Below are 20,265 nucleotides of genomic sequence, written 5' to 3' on the forward strand. Positions count from 1 at the left end.
CTCCCAGAAAAATGTAAATTAATCTTGACCAAAGATAAAGGCCTGATTGATTATAAAAAGTCCATGCTTAACCATTAATGACATCTAAAAGGCTTGTTTCTAACATTGATTCAAATAATTATTAGGCAAGAAGAGATCTGTCACACAAGGTGCTACCTACAAGCTTTTAGGACAGTATGGCACATGGAAGGAATAAAGTTCCTTCTTATTACATTGAACCCTGTACTATTGTAATGTTCCAAGTTGCAAATTCTAGTCTGTGAAAAGGAAAGCAGAAACATTCGACAGTTCTAATGCAAAGAAGTTGAATGAAAAGCAGTCCCTTCTTAAAAAAAATCTTGAAGACATCACCCACCTGGTTCCTGGGATGTAAATCCAAATTCAGATGGACTACCAATGTGACTTCCATCTTCTCCCCTACCATTTAATTCTTCTTTTTTTTATACTTTGTCACAGATTTGATAACACCTTAGCTACTTTGTAGTGGGTAGATGTTCCAGCTTTGACCCCCATTGAGGCTTTGAGAGAGGACCCCTGAAGACCCAAGATCCAGATGGGCCAGCTCTCTTGGTTCCTGGATCCTGGACACTGGAGGTGGACTGAGCAAGAGCAAAGTTCTCCAGAGAACATCTCTGGATTGCCCTTCACCTTTCCCAGACCCTGTTACCTATTCCTTCACTTGTAAGTTACCCCACAAAATAAACCTCCCTTTTAACTATGTGGAGTTGTCTTAATATTTATACCAATACTACTTGTTTGAATTTTATTTCTGCTTATTTATTCTCTGAATTTTTATCTATACTACCCTAGTGTCATTTTTCAGTGTGCCTTCTTGATATTCTCCTGTGAGGCATGTCTTTGCATACCTAGAACTTCATTAGTAACCTACTGTGTTTCACAAATTGGAAAAAGTCTAGAATCTGAGGTCTTTACTTATCACTTGCTCTACTGAGACAAATTCAAAGAGAAGTTTATTCAAGGCAAGTGTTGAAGAAATTATAATCTTTGCCTCAAATTCTCATGCTACAGAGCATGAGGTTCTGCTTATTGCCTAAAATGAACGAATGCAGTAAGAAATGCTGGTCTACACCAATGGAAGTTATTGAACACTGCCAGCAACTTTACCATGACCTTCCTTTCTGGCTGTATTCATTATAGAGTTAAAGCCAAATTTCTCAGCATTAAAGTATCAGTGTGGCTCTTGGCAAGTAATATAAGTGCTCCAGGCTTTATGAGTAAAACAGAAGCCCTTTGTTAAATGACATAGATTTATAATTAAGGTAAGTTTCAAATTACTTAGATGAATAGAGCTGCATCTAGGAAAGTACTGACAAGTAGATGCAAACAAATATTCAAATGTAGATGACACATAATAAATAAAGTTCACCTTCCTCTGCTTTATTCCCAGGTCTTAGAAGAAGTCCCCTTGGATGAATTCTCTTATTCCTCAAAGTCATGTTTATGTCTCTGTTACTTAATTTACTTAATGTAGTAAATTTGTCTTTATATTATTCAAGAAATTTACTTTGCTACCTCCTATATTTTAATTATAGATATGTATTTTAACTGTGTCTAGTTCCTTCATCATTTAAAATATTACTTCATAACACATCTGTGCTGTGGGATATCTTTCTGTATGCTGTGGATAATTGTTGCTCTGATTGGTTGATAAATAAAGCTGCATTAGCCTGTGGCAAGGCAGCTTAGAGGCAGGTGGGAAATCTAAGCAGATATATGGAGAAAAGAAAGGAGAGGAGGGAGAGATGCCTAGCCACCACCCAAAGAGAAGCAAGATGCCAGCAGACCAGTGACACCACGGCCACATGGCAAAACATAGATTAACAGAAATGGGTTAATTTAAGATGAAAGAGATAGCTAGAAAGAAGCCTGCCATAGGCCATACAGTTTGTAAATAATATTAAGCCTCTGAGTGTAGTATTCCTAATTTCCTTTGCTTTTTTCTCTTTTCCACTCATCGTATATCTCATTTCCCATCAGATAAATCATTCTTTCTGTTTTGTCCAAAGTTTCAGTGTTTACATTCTCTTGTGATTGTGATTTTCTTAAAACTTTTTTTTAAAACTATATCTGAACATTGACAGCCCCAAACTAAAATTATGTGACTATTATGTATTGCACACCTAGGGAAGAAATGTGACTTTGAGAGGAAAATGTAGTTCTGTGTCACACAACCTAGGTACTTGAAGAGGAATGTACCAAGCCAGAAGGTACAAGTCACTCCTTGCACTCCACAGATTGTGAAAGATGATTCTCTGTTGCAGCTTAGTATTTTCAAACATCCTCAAACTAGAAGTCTGGACTGGCTGCTCTCAAGCATGGCTGCATACTGGAATCACCAAAAGAATTTGTATTTAATCTGATAGTTTGTAGTGCCATGCAACAGGAAAGATTAGCCACCAGACTTCAGTGAGTGTCCAAAGCTCAGGCTCCTGACTGTTAGTGCCAGTCATGCCTAGCATAGTCAACGACGGTGAAATGCAGAGTCTACCAACAAGAGTAGAGAAATGAGCAGTACCAACAGAAGGTTTATACACGTTTTATTTCTTTTTCCGTTGCTGTGCAACCTTTACAACCAACCCCTGGTAAGTTTGTCTGTTAAAATGCCCTTCTCCACCCCTAGCTTCTGAGCTGCTTTCCTCAGCAGTTGCTGTGTGCATCGGGGACTGGCTTGCCTTTAAAGCCTGTTCTTTCTTGGGTGTGTGTTCTGGAACATGGGGAACTGGAGGTGTTCAGATACTATTGTGTGACATGCTCATCCTCGTGTTTCAATAGCTGATTTCAGCTTTTCTCCTGTGTATGTGATTCACATGTATTGTGTTTTATGCAGTTCAATCAAACTTTATCTAATCCCCAGGGTTGACTGAAGCCTCTTGGCTCTCCAACCAAAATACTTAGGAGAGCTGGAGCCTGGCTGGTGGGAGACAGGATCTAGTAGGTGTAGGAGGCTGTGAAGAGTGACTGGGTGGCCGCAGCACCTGAAGAGCCTGCGTGAACATACTGTCCTTGGGCTGCCTGGCAGTTGGCCTAAAAGACAAACGTAAGAGAAGATAATGAATTAAGGAACCACAGCCCCTAGCTTGGCATTCTCTACTGCTCATTTGGAACCACCTACACGACCATTTGATTAGTTTAACTCTTTCTAATAATGCTGCTGAATATTGCCGTTGGTACTACCTCTTTTTGTCTTCTTCCTTGTTGTCATTTGAGGTTTGTGTCACTTATTGCCCATCACTTCCCTCCTTCATGTATTTGCAAGACCAATATCAGCCTCCTATAATCTGGTATCCTCTTGGTCCTTCTACCTTTGGTGACCCTCACTCTCCAATCTCCCTCTTGCCTCAGGCTCCTTTTACTTTACATTTATTCATACCATCCTCTCTTCTAGTTCTTTAAACTCCAAATTCCCTGAGAACAGTGTCTGTGTCTTCTTTGTTCTCCCCGGCACTTGTCTCATGGAGCATATTTTAAACCTAATATTTACTAGTAGACTAAAACTTATTTTGGCTCTTGTTTCTCCTGAACACCTTTCTGAGTCTTTTTCCAACAACACTCTTTTGTTTTGAAATAGAACATCTTTTATTTATTTATTTTTTGACAGTTTCATACATGTAAATAATACATACATACATACATATATATATAAAACCTCAACTTCCCTTTCCTACTTCCTCCAGGAATCACCAACACTTTGCCTCTGTGCTTCATGTCCTGCCCTTTTTAGTTTTTGTTAATAACCCACTGAGTCCAATTAGTGCTACATGTTAAAATTTCTAACAAAATTCTTAAATGGGCACTTTGTCCTTCTTTGTTGGAACTTTTTTGTTGAGGGTCACTGGTTGGTTCCTCAATGCTAATCTCAGAACTTTTGCTTTCAATTTCTCTGTAGTATGTTATATTGACTCCTTGAAACTCCTTTATTTGTTCCTAGAATCTTTGGTTCATCCTACTATTTAACTGCTGATTTTCACCATATCCTTTCTTGTTCATATTTCCAAATGAAAGGCATCTCAAGTTCAGGCCTTGATCATGCAACCTTCCCTCTGAAGTGCCTTGATTGAGAATGCCTTTCTATCTTCTATCATCAACTGTCTGACAAGGAGAGAAAATTCAAAACCCTTTCTATCCCCAACCTTCCTATTTAGCTATTATATCACATTTTTAACACTTAATAGACACTATATATAGGAGCATTCATGGACTGTAGGGAATCATGCTTCTCTAAGCAAGACAGGTCCCACATATCAACTCTATGAAGAAGATAAAAGTGAGCAACTTCTTACCAGGGCTCGCTTCATGAAAGCTTCCTGCGTTGCCTTCTTGTTTTCAGCCTTGCCACCCCAGGCAGCCAGTGCACTAGCCTGGAGGGCTCTTCCATATGAGAAACTCAGTTTCCAGGGCTTTGGCAGAGGGCAACGGTTGATAGCATTGAGGTTGAGTGTAGCATCCTCCTCACTCATGCCTCCAGACAAAAAGCAGATACCTGGAATGAGAGAAGCCATTCTACTACATTAGTCCCATTTCTGGAAACACACACACACACACACACACACACACACACACACACACATGCAATAGGCCTAAAAGAAATATAATGTCTTAATCTTCTACTAGATTTCTGTAGAAGTCAGTTTGTCCTTGCTGAGTCTAGTTGGGCTAAGAAGAGAATGGCTTTAATAAGGAGGACAGTGAAATGTTGAAACATTATGTGTGTGTGTGAGCCTTCAGATAGACTGAAGACACTTGGCATCACACAGTAGGAGATAAACTACTGGGTGCCTGTGAGGTAGAGGATGATAATTTATTCCAAGGATCCAAACAGGCTCCACACAAATACCCATGTTTGTGGCTCTCTTAAGAGCTAAGACCTTAAGTCTGAGGAGAAATAAGGCATTACCAGGAACAGCTGCAGGAACAGTGCGGTGAAGAGCAGTGACAGTGGCCATGGCCACTTGCTCTGGTGTATACTTTTTGGTGCAGGCATGTCCAGCAGTCACCATGTTTGGTTTTAGCAGGGTACCTTCTAGGTAAACATGATGGTCATTGAGGGCCTTGTAGACAGCAGCCAGGACCTGAAAAACAAGGGGACCAAATAGATGAAATTTGGAATAAGTTCTAGAATCACATGACCCTGGCACTTCTGAATTACAAGGGTGCAAGGGTGTAATCTCCATGTGTCTCTTGGTAAAAGCTTCTGAGACCTCCAGGTCTCCTCTGGACCACATATTTGCAAAGTGTATCATTGAGCCTGATTATATTGGACCATCTCTACCACTAGCTGTTCCTCTGCATGAACTACTATCATGGCTCTGTTTGCTAGAGAATCCTCATTCTTTTTTTCCCATTTCCTTGGTCAATGCCATCATCTGAGACTGCCTTGATTCAATAGTTTGGGACATCTAAACTATCCTCCACTTTTCTGTGGAATCTTGATGATAATAATAACAACAACACACATTTTAGAAACAGTTCTTTCACATGCTATTTCAGACAACATAATTCTTTTTACAAGTGGAGAAATCCAGGTTAGGCAATATTATGTCTGTCATACTTTCTTATGATTTATGAAGAAAATCACCATCTTTCAGAACTACTATTACTGGTTTAGAAAATCCCATATGAATAATATGATTCATAATTTATCATGTGAACCTTTTATTATAAGATAGTGTACACACATAATTGAGATCCAAAAGAGGCAATGTATCATGTCCCAGGTCCTATAGTAAGCAAAAGGACTATAAATTCCAAATCTTGTTACTACAAGATACTATACACTAAAGTGTAAAGGGCTGATAGATGCCCCTTTACCTTTGGCATGCTGTATAATGACACTAAAGTAAAGGTGATTTCTGAAATTCAGCAATGTTTAAGTAAAAGCTTTTTCTTTTAAAAAAAAATTAACTGGAATAGAGAACTTTATGTTCCAAACCCACCTTCTCAGAAATGTACTGGCAGTACTCTAAGTCATGGTCTCCATCAGGCAGCACCTCTGGCTCAACGATAGGTACCAGCCCATTCTGGAAAAGAAAATGGAGGAGGCACAGAAATGAGGGATGCTCACTGTGGTCCTCTGCTAGGGAGCAGCCAACAGATTTGGCTGATAGAAAAGGAAGGCAATAGGAAGAAACGCTATGCAATTCAGTTGAAGGTGATCAAAAGGAACATGGAGTATCTATTGAGCACTGTTGTGTAGACATATTTACACAGAAGGGGAGTTAATGAAAAGCTTTTCTGGAAGGGGCTTTAAAATGCAAACTTTTAATTTCTTTATCTTCTTCTAACTATAGACCATTCTAGCTATCTAAGAAACTGGTGGCCATCCTTTTAAGACAGCCAAGTTTAATAGTCAGAAATACTCTCTAGTATGAGTTAAGGAATTGAAGGAGAGTTTACAGTTCTCACTGGGAATTTCCAGGTAACCACAACTCCAGTAATCTGAACAAAATACCTACAAGTTACAAATCAAATTTAAATCTAACCCAGAGATATTTCAGCACATGTTGTCTGGAAATGTTTGCATCTGGGCACCATCCTAGAAGAAGCAGGTTGAAGTGAGCCTCTGTCCAAGTTTTGATCACCCTCTAGCTAGGGATTTAAGATGATCATCACTTGGGCACTGTGGAGTATAAACAAGCAGATTCCCTGACTCTAGAGCAGGGTTTCTCAACTGGTGGGCCATGACCCCTTTGGAGTTGTATATCAGATACCCTGCATATCAGATATTGATTACATTACAATTCATAATAGTAGCAAAATTACAGTTATGAAGTAGCAATGAAATAATCTTATGGTCGGGGTCCCCACACATGAGAAACTGTATTAAAATGTTGTAGCACAAGGAAGGTTGAGAATCACTGCTCTAGAGCCTGATTACTTTGAAGATTTGGCTTTTGGAACAGCAGTGGAGGGCAGCCGCTGATAGCATTGATCCTGAAGTCATAGTTTAATAGGACTCCTACTGGCTTGTGGAACTAGAGTTCTCCCTATATATATGGCTATAGTTAAGGTAATAAAATATGATATATAATATACTAATATATTTATATCCATTAGGAAGGGAAGAAGAAAGATTGTGTTTGATTATAATGAAATTGAAAGAGGCTCTGAAGAAAGGAATAGTCTACTTTTCAGCTCATGGTGAAAGGAGAGCACCTGCTGACAGATGCTGGCATAGCGAGCCAGAGCATTGGCATTTTCTTGGATAGCAAGACTAGAGGGACACTGGTCAGCAATCCTCAACACAGCACGCCACTTCCCAAAGTCAACACCATCTTTCTTGTACTGAGCACAGCGTTCGGAGAGGCCATCAAGCCCTGCAAGCCACAATAGGGGGGAAAAAAGGTTTTATACCCTGTACCTGATCCATGAGGCTCCTGACAAACTGAAGGAATTTTCTAATGATTTATCTTTGAGAACTGAGAATACCCAAACAAATAAACATAGACCATAGTACTGAGCCAGAAGACCTGGATTGAATAACTTCAGTTTTGATATACATATTTGATATACTCTAAGAAAAATCTAGGGAACTTATAGTCAAAAACAGTCCTCATACATGTAAAAATTGGGGCTGCTGGTGTTTAAATGTCTTGACCATTTAAATTTTGAACTTGTGAAAAGTGACAGCTGAGATTAAAATGCTGCATACACACACACACACATACACATACACTGTAAAAACAAAGAAACAAAAAAAAAGGATTAGGGATATAGTTTAGTTGTGGAATGATTGCCTAGTATACTTAAGGTCCCAGGTTCAACCTGTAGTGAGTACAGGAGAGAAGGAAAAGGAAGGAGGGAGGAAGAAAGGTAGGAAGGGAGGGAGGGAGGAAAATAAAGGCAGGCAGGCAGTCTGGGATGGGTATGTACTTCAGAGGCAGAGCATTTGCCTAGTGATGTTTGAAGACCCCTGGGTTCCATCTCCCAGGCCCAAGGAGTGTTGGGGTGATGGAAAAAACAAGAAAACAAACATGCAGGTCTATTCACTGGCGTTAAAACCAATAGTCCCATTTCTTCCCTTTTCCTCCTTCACTTGCCCTCAATTCTAGCCCACGTGGCATTCTTTGCCTTATCAGTAGGCAAAGTTCTTACCTTGAATGGTGGTTTCCTTGTTTGTTCCTGCAAGGGGAGCACCTCCTTGGTCCAACTGTGGATAAGAAAAATGAACAGGTTGTCCAACAGGAGTGAGACAGCAAAGCTCCTAGTGCTGTTCTCAGCTTTCACAAGCAAGCAAATTAGGAAGGCAGCTGAGTTGCTAGGGGCAGAGTTCAGCTCACAGCAGAAGTGAGCTAACCTGCTGGGAACAGTGTCAGTCCTGACATTTACTGAGCATCTGCTCCTCCAGGCACTCACTGTGTACAGACAGGAGGTGAAGATATTAAGGATGTGACTTGGGCTCAAAGAAACAGAGAGGTAGGGAGCCTATATGCAAGCAAGTGACAGCACCCCATGGGCTTCAGTTTTCATTCCTACTCTCCAGAATAAGGGCAGGAACCAAATCTGCCTCGACATTTTGTGTGAAGGATTAAGGAGTGCTTGCAGTTGTAAGCACCCAAGGGATGCTACTTTTCACTGGAGAACTGCATGCTCTCTGGAAGACTCAGGAAGAAGACAGAACAAGCGCTTTAATAAAAATAATGGCTGTTAACTGAAAAGCTACAGGACAGGATCTGCTTTAAAACTTCATTTCACCCTTGTATTATGCATGAAATGGGTACCAATAATCTTAAGAAATGAGGAAATAGGGGTGCAGAGAGACTAGCTTCCTCGCAAAATCCTGGTTGAAAAGATCAGTGGCATAGCAGTCTGGGAGGGGCTCTAGGTCTCCATCAGGGAAGGAGACTGGGAACGGGTAAGAAATTAAGGGGCTGTTGAGTTGGGGCCTTGGACCACCCAGAGCGCTGGGAGTGTGCACAGGAGAAGGAGGGTGAAAGAGGAATGAGAGTATTCACCTTGATGCCCACCACAATTCCCTTCTCCTTGAGAATGTTTCTGAACAGCTTTCCCTGGCTGTCCTTCTGATAGAGGGTCTCGTGGAAAAGGATCACTCCCCCGATGCTCTTGCTGACGGAATTGTCAACAGTAAAGAGGATTTCTCGGAACTGTCTGCGGTTCTCTTCAGTGTTTTCCACCTTTATCCTCTGTAGGCGGTTCCCCATGGTGCCTAGAGATGGGCCAAAGGCAACATGAGGAGAAGCAAGCCAGTGCTATCCTGTTGTCTTGCCCACACTCAGTATTCCTCATCAGTGTGAAAAACAAGGACCTCTTCACCTTCCCTTTAAACTCAGATCTTTGAAGTTCCTGTCTGGGTTTGGGTCTTCAAAGAGGAGAAATATTGCTCTAAGATTGATGACTGGGGAATTTACAGGCTGCCATGCAGGGTCAGATGGACATGGGAGGTCTGTGGGATGTGGAAGGCCCTCTAGCCCTCTCTGTTCCAGTCCTAAATCTCATTGGATATCCATGCAGTAGAATGAGGGATGGGACAGGCTTTTAACTTTAGCTCTCATTATTTTAGGGTAGACTATGAAAGAATGTTCTAGCACTGCCCTGTGCCATCCTGTGATTTCCTCCATCACAAGCCCTGCCAGAGTCCAGGTGTCTCCCTGACTAGGCTGGCTTAATCTAAACCAACTTCTCATTAGCAGCAAGTCCAAGCTGGGATAAGGCAGATCTCACTACCCAGTTCTGTTTTGCAAACCAAATCTAGCTCATTTTTTTTTCCTTCAGGGCAAGTTCTCAATACCCTGTCCATGATATACAGTTATAAAGAATCGATGGCTACTGATTTTTCCTTGGTTTCTCCTTGGTTATTAAAATTCTGACTTCTACAGGCTGGATTCTTTTTTTTTTTTTTTTTCAGAGCTGAGGACCAAACCCAGGGCCTTGTGCTTGCTAGGCAAGTGCTCTACCACTGAGCTAAATCCCCAACCCAGGCTGGATTCTTAATATGGAGGGCTTGAGTTTCTTCCTTTGGTAGTCTAGACTTTTCTTATTAAGACTCTAGGGCTCTAAAGAGCTATACTCACCAACTATTGAGTACATAAACCTTTACTTCCTCTGAGAGGAAGGAGACTGATTATCAAGTTACCTTTTCTGGGTGTAGAAGTATATGGGTGTGCTGTTGTGTGGCATGACTTTCTTACACTTACCTACAGATTCATCTGCAGCCAGAATGCCCTTCCCATTGGCAACAATGCGCTGGGCAATGTCTGAGAGCTCCTTCTTCTGCTCTGGGGTGAGGGCTGGAAATCGGTGGGCCATGGTGACAGGTCTAGAAAAGAATACCAGACAACTGTTCACAGAACTGTGGGTAGCTTCAATGGATTAGTGACCAGGACAGTTAAGATGTGCAGACAGGTTATATGGGCTCCATTGACACTTCTAGCCCATTTCTATTGAGCCCTATTGGGTCCCCTTTGCCTGAGTAAATATAGTCATTCATGATGGATGAAGATAAGATGTGAAATGCTCAGGATGGAGGTAAGATGTCAAATATCCATGGTGGCCTTGAACAGAAGCTTTCCCAGGAGGTCTTGGGGGATAACTGACCCTGAGGTTGAACCAACTAATTAGTGATCCTCTAAAATATGGCAAATGGAAGGAACTTCAGAACAGACTGACTCTCTGTCCTGTGGATTCCTGGTGCTGCAGGGTATTCTGAATGGCTATGACTATCCCCCACTTTTTTCTGTTAGTCTCTAGTCCCAGAAGATTATTCCCTAGGGAACAATTTTAAGAGGGGAAATGGATGCTTGTCCTTAAAACTAACCTCCCTCTGACTTTTGGTTAGACCAGGTGAGGCACAGGGTTAACTTTATATTTAACCATCTATGAGACTGCTTGGGTTATACCAATGAGAAATTTCCCCAAAACCTCTGGACTAGAGATTCTGGCTTTTTCTGAAGTCACATGGTGGCCCCTGATGCAGTTATTCCTAAGCTTCACGGCTAAGGACAGAGAGATACCTCTACACATCCAAGAAGTAACCCAAGCTCCAAGCTGGAAGAAGGCATTGCCACCCAGCTTTATCCTGTAGCCACTCTTCCCATTCTCTGCATCCTTTGGGGGAAAGCTCTTGGGACCCTGTCCCTTGGTACAAGGAATCAGTGCCTGCTGAACTAATTCATGAAAAGGTGTAACTGACAATCTCACTGTTGTTACTCTCTACATCACTACAGATACTTGCTCTAGCCCAGTACTGTCATTGGGCACTAGGGCAAGCCAGGGGCAACATAGTTAGAGAAAATTATTTCTAAGACTACTAGTCCCAGCCACAGAAAGGGACTAGTGTATATATTATGTTTATATATTATGTCTATCATCAAGGATTTTTAGCATCAGATCAAGCCTTCAGATCTTCAGACTAGCAAAGACCAACCAGAGTGGTAACCTTCAAATCAAGGTACAAAAGCCCCCTCTCACTTTAGGTATTGGCACAAATAAGTTGACAGTTACAAAAGAAAGAAAAAAACCCTTACTAAAACAAAAGGAAAAACTCATCCAGTAATAATAACACACTATTGTCTATTGGCAAACATTCTGCCAATTGCTTGACATTTACCATGCAATTTATTCCTGACAGTAATCTTAGAAAGTAGTTCAATTCTGTCCCTCCCTGTAGTGGTTTAAATGAGAATGGCCCCCATAGGCTCATATATTTTATACTGGGACACCAGTTGTTGGAACTATTTAGGGAAGATTAGGAGGTGTGGTCTTGTTGGAGTAGATATGTCACTGGGAGCTGGTTTTGAGGCTTCAAAAGTCCTTATCATTCCCAGTTAGTTCTCTCTGCCTCATGGTTGTGTCTCAAGATATCAGCTCTCAGGTACTGATCCATTGCCATGCTTGCCTGCCAGCTGCCATACACCCTGCTGTGATGGTCAATGGACTCCAACCCTGTAGAACTGTAAGCCCAAATTAAATGCTTTCCTTTATAAATTGCCTTGATCATGGTATTTTTGTCATGGCAATAGAAAAGTTACTAAAACACTTTCCTATCATTAGATAGGAAGGAGTAGATGATATTCTAAATTATTTGTTTGCAGGGCCAATACCTAATAATGTATCATTAGGGAAAAGGGTGGCGCTCCTCTTCATTACCCTTTTACTCAAAGGGAAGAGTGGGTTTGGTGGAAGGAATTAACCTGAGACAATTCCTAATGCCCTAATGACAACCCTAGTATATTTTGGGCTAAGAGTTATCACACCAAGATATCTCCAGTTCACAAACATCTGACATTCACATAGAGATTTGCTGCCAGTTTATTAGACAGAGCTTTGTTCAAGGAATAGCTCTGTCTTCATAGTTAGAACCCTGGGAAAGTCATAAAAGGTCTCTGAGTTTTATTTTAATATTAACTGACACTAATATCTGCTCTGGTTGTCTGACTACAAGTGACTCATATGTAACCTCTGAGTACTGTGGTTGCTCAAATGTAAGTTTGTTAAACTGTATGATAAGTATGAAGCTGTTTTATAAGTGATAGGAGAACACAAGATGTTTCTATTCTGTATTTTAATGTTTGAAAAAAACAGTAATCACCCAAAAGGCACAAAGGACACCCCTGTTTCTGTTAGTACCAGGCTATTGTTTCCGTTCCAAGCATGCCTACTCAACAAGAATTACAGGAAAAAGTCAAGTCCAACTCATGCTGTTTACAGCAAGTTAAACTTCTACAAAGGGACTAAAGGTCTGTACCACATCAGCACAAATTTTGACCCTCAGTTAATCATAAAACAGTCACTGGTCAATGTTCACAACTGGGAGATGAATGCCAGCCTGGTATGGATAATGGTAGATAATGATGTTATACCCCTAAACTTCTGATTTCTGAGGTCCCAAGTCATTTTACTTTTTTAATATGATGGGAAATAATTTACCTTAATTATTAAGTAAAAAATCCCAGAGAAATATGTAATATATACTTATCCTATTTTAAAAACAACAAAAGAAATTATAGCAATATACTATTGGTTAGTCTTCCTAAATAGAGCCATTCTACTGTTACTTCTGCAGAGTGGATAGAGTGGGGAGACCTCACATTTTGTTGCATATATTCTTTGCAATGTTTGATTGCATATGCATGTATGTATATATGTATATGTACATGTAATATATATATATATTAACAGCTGCATATATAAATCCTGGAGAAGGCTGTATATATTAACATACATGAGGGGACAGGAAATATAGTGAGAGCTCAATTGGCCTCAGAGATATTTATATCAAGCCTACCACCTTAAAAATGAGGAACCTGAGGCCCAGAAGGCCTGAGTTACGTTCTGTGGCTGTGAGTCACATCTTAATGGCTTCTGACTTAGAACCCTATTTCTAGTCTTTGTGCAAAAGGGTGGATGGACTCTTGCAGTGTGGTTCTTCCTGCTTTCCTTGAAAAAGTTCTGCAGTCAGTCATTTGTAACATGTGGATATTTAACTCCTGGAGAAATATAAGGGCAAAGTCCATTGGTTTCTCTGTGCTCAAGACGGGTGGATTTTCAAAACAAACACAGGGGTGAGGCTGTAGTTCATTGAAAGTCTGTGGTTACCAAGCTGTGTCCACAGCATGTATGTGTATGGGAGCATGAAGATGTTGCTTTGTTACCCACCCTGCTGCTATAGAGGCACACATGATAACATGACTTGGGGCTGCCATAGGCAGCCTGATTCCTGGTGCTCTTTCCCCTAAACTGTGCCCTAAACCAAAGGAACTGTTAGGTTTTCAGCAGCTACACCCCACTCCCTATCCTATACCCTCAAACTACAGCCTGGACCTGTGTGCTCCCCACATACTCCTTACCTATAGAAGTAATACCACAGCATCAGAGTTCAAGCCCTGGCTAAGCCAACCTGACCTATGGAACCTTAGGTAATTGGTTGAAGAGGGGTTTATAAAAACAAACAAACAAAACCCTAACATTCTCACAGTTGACTGTTTTTAGGATAGTAGAGAAAATATACCAAAGTAAATTCAGAGGATTTGGTTTCTAACATCTGAAGTTGCATGGCTCTCACGTTGTCTAGTTCAAGTAGAAAATTTGAGGGAAAACACCAAGTGTGTTGGAAGGCTTGGGACTTCATAATTGAAGATAGTCACTCCAAAGTGTCTAACCCAGGAGAAGGCAAAAGGCAAGGGCCCCAAGGGCTCATTTGTGTGTCATAAAAAAAAGAACAACCCAGCTCTAGTACCATCAGTGAGTGTCAGGGGAAGAACACGGAAAATGACAGGAGGTAGTGGACACATAAACAAAATGTCACAACAAGCAGTTGTCAGGAAAAGAGAGAATAGAGATGACCAGGTATCTAACCTGATTAGAATCCTACAAATAAAAGCACTTACAGCTTTTTTCCGAGGTAAAAGACTTAGAGGTGCCTCACACAGGTAAACAGTAACTGACCCTTCATCTGGAGCACTTTCGCCACCGTCAGGAAAGGTACAAATGAGTATTCACGCTCAGAGAGAGAGAATCAGTCACTGCAGCAGATCTATCAAGGTTTTAGACACCACCAGGCAAACACACTCTCCCCTTTCCAGGCACAGGGCTGTCATTAACCCAGCTTGCCGGTCCACCTCAGGAATTCAGAGGAAGTCCCTCTACTTACATAGTGAAGGAGAAGAGTCCTCTGATAGAGATATCAGAAGCTGTGTGAGGTGGCAGCTGCCAAATAGGTTGGATCTGCTTGGAGAGCACGGTTTTTATAGCCCTCTCATGGAAGTCTGGGGGATTGCGTTTAACTTTTGCCCTCCCCTTCCTAACATGACCCAGTAGGGAGGTGTTTATTCAATAACTCTGATTGGCGCGTGAATAGCCAATCTTTGTAATCAGGCTCACACACTCCTCACGTTGTTCATAGAATGTTAGAGCTACAAGGGAGCCTTTAGATTACGCAGTTCCCAGTCCAGACCTGACATTGTACAGTGAGGAAATTGAAGCACTGTGGATTATGAAACTTCCCCCCAAATCACACGACGAGGCATAGACTGAGTGCTGGGCCAGTCAAGAATCTCTGGGTGTTAGCTGAGCTCTGGCACTTTCCAAACACATAACCTTCTCAAGGTCATTTACTTATTGGTTTATTTATTTTTAGTTCCCTGAGCCTTAATTTCTTCCTCTGAACAGTGCGAGTCTACATCACAGGAGCACTGGATGTACAGAGTCTGCATGCATAAAATACTGAAGAATTAATTCCAAATTAGCTCAGCAATGTTATACTATCATTGCTTATCCCCATGCTTCTTTAGTAGCCAGTTGTATCATGCCTTCTATAATTTTTGTTTTTTGTTTTTGCTTTTTGTTTTTTGAGACAGAGTTTCTTTGTGTAGCTTTGCCCCTTTCCTGGAACTCGCTTTGTAGACCAGGCTGGGCTCGAACTCTCAGAGATCTGCCTGACTCTTCCTCCCAAGTGCTGGGATTAAAGGCATGCGCCACCACCGCCACCACCGCCCGGCCGCCTTCTAAAATTTTTACTTAAATAGAAGTTATCAGCTAGTAAAAGTAAAACTCTGAATCTGTAATTCCTATGGTTGTGCTATATTTGGCTGAAAATACTTATCTATTTATTCATTTATTTATTTTGGGGGCCACAATGGTGTGAATGTAGATATCTGAAGACAATTTGTGGAATAGGTTCTCTCCTTCCACCAAATGAGACCATGGAATCAAACTCAGGTCATTATGCTTGGCAGCAGGCACCTTTACCCAACTGAGGCACCCTCCCACCTCCGCAAATTCTATTTTAAAAGAAATTATTATTTTACCATACATGTACCCGTCTCCAAATATTCAAGTGTGTGCCCTAATGTATTTTATGCCAGATTCCATTCTCTTGTTCACTATTTTCATCCTATCTCAATCTTTCTACCTTTTAAAAATATTGTTGGGGTTGGGGATTTAGCTCAGTGGTAGAGCACTTGCCTACCAAGCACAAGTCCCTCGGTTTGATCCTCAGCTCCAAAAAATAAAAAATAATAATAAAATATTGTTATTCTTTATAAATTCTTTATATTAATACAATGTATATTGATGAATTTGATCTGCCACCATCTGCTCCATGTCCTCTAGTAACCCGATCACATCTCCCTCCTAGTTTAATGTCCTCTTTTTATTTACTTTTGTTGGTATTAGTCATTTCCCTCCCAAGTCCAGCTTGCACTGTCCATGTGCACATGGATGTATAGCTATCCACTTGGGTGTGATCAACATACTAGCAACATATCCCCAAAGGAGAGTAACTCTCCCTCAGAAATCAAATGCCAAGAGACCCTCAGGGGCCTCTTTCCTATCCATGCTGAATTTTGACTGGCTTGATCTTGTACAGGCGTTGCTCAGTAACCATAGTGCTGTGAGCTGATGAGTGTAATAGCCATGTCACATGCAGAAGACAGTACTTCTCCATTCCCCTCTAATCTACCAGTTCTTTCATTCCTTCTGACCCATCCTCTGAAGTTCTCTGAGACTTAGAGGTATGCTCAGGGTTAAAGGTTTAAGTGAATGTAGAGGGGCTTGGGAGAGGGAAGGGTAAGGACTGGTTAGGCAAAGTTAAGAACACATGAAGACAGGGATATCTAGTTTGTAAGCTAGTTAAAAACAGAATAAATTTTTAAAGGGGGAATTTGAACAGAAGTACCCTGCACAGATAGAAAATGATGCTCCCAGAAGATAGGAGTTGTGAAATGGAAATCTCAATGCTGGGCATGGAATACTTTCCTAAATGTTGTTGGTCAGGAAGGCCCCAGCGGCATCCAAAATGACACAGGCTATTGCAATTACTCTTGACTGACCCCTATAACTAGACAAGATGATATTTTTGAAGATACCACTCACTTTGGACATAGGACATAGTGACATCAACCTTGAACTGATCAAGAAACTCAATACATAGTGCCAGTAGATACTTTCCAGTATGCTGGAGGAGAAAAGATGTCAGTGATCTTACTCAGCATTTCACTGACCTGCTGGCAAGATGTGTCCATTGGTACAAAGTGGTGTGAATGTTAGAAGAGTAGCCAACCACTTGATTGGATTTGAATCCACAGGAGAGACTTCATGCTGTTACTGTAAACCCAGTTGAAAGCTCATGACCGGGGAGATCACGGGCTCTAAAGCAACCTACTCTTATTTTACTAAAGGGTCTTGCCATCAAATTGCATTTGAAATATTTATATTTTTACCCATAGATCTATGCTGTTTTCAACTTTGGTCAGAGGACCTTCTTTTTTGTGGTGGGCAGTAGTTAACGAAGAGACTCCTAAATGGTTAAAGTGGGGAGTATAAACGTCTGTGAATAGGCCACCCATATCCACCCTTCTACTTTTGTCTTCAGAGTCAGTAAAAAAAAAAATGAATTGAACATAATGTTGTTGACCTAATCCATAAGAATCTCCCAAATATGGCATGAAGTATGAGTTCATTATATAGATTTCACCACTGAGTATTAGACTTAAATATAATGTTAAAGAAAGTAAATAAAATAAGTACTCCTGAGGTAAATGATGGGGTCAAATAAAAATAAACACACTTCCTGAGGCAGATGATGGAGGAGGCATAAATCTAAACATGGTGGAATTGTCATGACATAGGAAAATGTACATTTTTTTGAAACATGCTGCTTTGATTTAACTCATAAAATGGAAAGCCAAAGCAAAGTGCTTAATGTTGCAGAGTGAGGCACTAGAATTCCTTAGCCAAAATGAAAAACAGTGTGCAAGGAGATGGCTCAGTGGGACAGGGCTTTCTGCACAAGCACAAGGACCTGACTTCAGGTCCCCAGCACTTATATAAAAAGCAAGGTAGAGAATGTGCCTGCAATCCCAGTGCAGGAAGCAGAGCCTGGGGCCTTCCCAGATTTCAGGTTCAGTGAGAGAAACTGTATCAGGAAACAAGATGAAGAATAATGGAAGAAATCATCCAACGCTGACTGCAGGCCTCTGCACCTGTGTGCACACGTAAATGCACAAATTATACATGTGTGCACAGGGAAGAGAAAGAGATGTTGCAATGAAATGAGACAAAAATTCTAAATGGAGTTAAAAGAAGCAAATGTGATTATTCAAGGAAAATGAAGTGTTGGAAACAAAATTGAGGCTCATTTGGCCAAGGATGTTTTGATCAAGGCTTGTCCTGAGGGTTTCAGAGAGCTAGATCAAATGATTTAATGATTTCCATCAGTCCCCCAACTCTATTGGTCACCCAGTGGCACATTTCTGGCTCCCACATCTCCACCAGGTACTCACCTAAGCACTAGGTTCTTAATTCATTAGACCAAAATGACCAGAACTAGAGACCTGTGAGGGTCATCATACATGATTACTGTTAAACTGTAATGGAGGGGGCTGGAGAGGGAGCTCAGTGGTAGAGCACATGTGCAACATGCATAAGCCTCCAGAAAGAGAAAATAAAGGAAGAATTGAGTGGCAACAAAAGACTAATGAGTGTTATTATAAGTATGATAACAGTAATATCACCTATCATTTCTTTTTCAAGGCTTTCTGATACACCATGCTCTTTTCATACATGATCTGTAATTGATGTACCTTCTGAAGAAAGGTTTATTATCCCTATTTTGTGCACAAAGGAAATATTGTTCAGAGAGCAAGAAATTTGTCCACACTCACAAGGCAGGCACATGGAGAATCAGTTGCTCCAAGCCATGTTCTGAAGCAGACCCAACCACATTTTGATGATCAGAGACAGCATGGATTAGCTCATTCTCTATTCCCATAAGTGGTTTATGACCTTGGACATTAGACCTGCATTAATCAGAGAGGAATGACTTGCATCGGCAGACCTCGGTAGGCATTCCTGCTCAGGCTGGGCATTGTTTCACGTGAACAGCTGCCTGGCCAGGCATGTCAGAAGAGCAGGAGTACCCTGGCCCCTGAGCAGTCCCACTGGATGCTGCTCCTGTGGCATCAGCATGCCCACCTCTGGGGCTCACAGTGCAACTGAAAGGCAGAGTTCCAGAGAGCAAAGCTAACACTTACTGAACCTTAGAAAAAACCCAGCTGCTGACTCAAGTAGATTGTCTGCAGGATTATTTTATTGCTGCTTGGTTGGTTGGTTTTTGGTTATGTTTTGTGTTGTCACTGAGGGGTTTTTGTTGTTTGGTTCCTTTTTAGCTGGGAGAACTGTTATCCTTTATAAAAAGTCTCCTAAGTGTAAACTGTTCAATGTTAAGCTATAATCTGTAAGAAGACTAGTGGATTTGGAGGCTGTGGAACACTGGGGACTGTCCCAATCTTAAAGATGCACATTGTTGCCGTATGTGCAATGAAATAGCAATGCCACCAGCAGAAATTAATTATGAGGGCTGAGGGTGGGATTTGGTGGGAAAGTGCTTGCCTGGCATGTGTCAGGCCTGAGAGTCAATCTCCACTACCACAAAGACAAAACCAATCAACCGAACAACAAAACACCAGGAACTGATTATCAAGCATGAAGTCAATAACATGAGGAGAAGTCTAGCAGAGAGCAGGGTTTTCACTAAAGCTCTGGTATATATACTGAACTCTGAGTGAGTGGTGTTCCATTACAGATTATTTCAAGAGGCAGTATAATATCATTCGTGCTCCCTACCATCAATGCCTTCAACAATTCTCCCTTTATTATCTCCTCGCTGCCTCACTCTGAATGCTTGTGATTTGAATATGATAAACAAGTCAAATTCTATTCATCTACAGCAGGAGGTGTGAGTTACAAAGAAAATAGCAGCTGTAAGCATGGACCACTGCAACATTAATGATACTGAGGGGAAAGGAGGCACATCCACACATGACAACTGGAATTATCAGGACTGGACTTTTAAAAATGTCTTCAAAGATGTGATAGAGATAATTCCTTATTGTTTTACTGTCTGCTTTTGAGGCTTGGATGGTTCAAGATTGTCATTGTTTTAGCCAAGGAGTTGTGAGCTAACGTTACCAGCACAGCGTACACAGTCATCACTGAGATTTTGTATTTGGCTTTTTGTTAGCTGTGTGAACAGTTTGTAGAGAATGTACTGTATTTGAGAGTACAGGAAAAGCAACGTTGATTTAATCTTAAGGAGATTATAGCCTCAGTGACAGGAGCGATTTAAGGCCACAAATCACATCAAATGAAACTGAGTACAAAAATGTACTAATAAATTGTGGTAGTCGGGCTGCTGGTGGTGATGTGGTGGGTGTGGTAGTGGTGGTGAGGATGGCGGTGATAGTAATGATGGTGGTAGTGATGATTGTGGTGGGGAAGGGGTTGTCATGG

The 20,265-nt window shown here is 41.1% G+C and overlaps 1 protein-coding gene across 1 annotated transcript; it reads right to left on the reverse strand.

Annotated features, from left to right (window-relative positions):
- Positions 1 to 2,868: 2,868 nt before the first annotated feature.
- Aldob (aldolase, fructose-bisphosphate B) lies at positions 2,869 to 14,686 on the reverse strand. The gene is made up of 9 exons (XM_036179575.1): positions 14,627 to 14,686; positions 10,173 to 10,294; positions 8,973 to 9,184; positions 8,113 to 8,167; positions 7,174 to 7,334; positions 5,955 to 6,038; positions 4,916 to 5,090; positions 4,302 to 4,501; positions 2,869 to 3,045 (listed from the first exon to the last, which is right to left on the reverse strand). Exons 2-9 carry the CDS (start codon positions 10,282 to 10,284, stop codon positions 2,950 to 2,952), a joined length of 1,095 nt encoding a protein of 364 aa, XP_036035468.1. The 5' UTR covers positions 10,285 to 10,294; positions 14,627 to 14,686; the 3' UTR covers positions 2,869 to 2,949.
- Between the last annotated feature and the right edge of the window lie 5,579 nt (positions 14,687 to 20,265).

The sequence above is a fragment of the Onychomys torridus genome, chromosome 2 (genome assembly GCF_903995425.1).
Source record: "Onychomys torridus chromosome 2, mOncTor1.1, whole genome shotgun sequence".
In the NCBI taxonomy this organism is placed as follows: Eukaryota; Metazoa; Chordata; class Mammalia; order Rodentia; family Cricetidae; genus Onychomys; species Onychomys torridus.

What these genes read in the sequence shown, in the direction of transcription:
- Aldob (XM_036179575.1), bottom strand. Translation starts at nt 10,284, where the DNA reads ATGGCCCACCGATTTCCAGCCCTCACCCCAGAGCAGAAGAAGGAGCTC. An exon ending in CAAGGAAACCACCATTCAAG is followed by an intron (nt 7,335 to 8,112) that starts GTAAGAACTTTG and finishes TGTGGCTTGCAG; the next exon opens with GGCTTGATGGCCTCTCCGAA. An exon ending in TGTTCCTGCAGCTGTTCCTG is followed by an intron (nt 4,502 to 4,915) that starts GTAATGCCTTAT and finishes CTCTCATTCCAG; the next exon opens with GTATCTGCTTTTTGTCTGGA.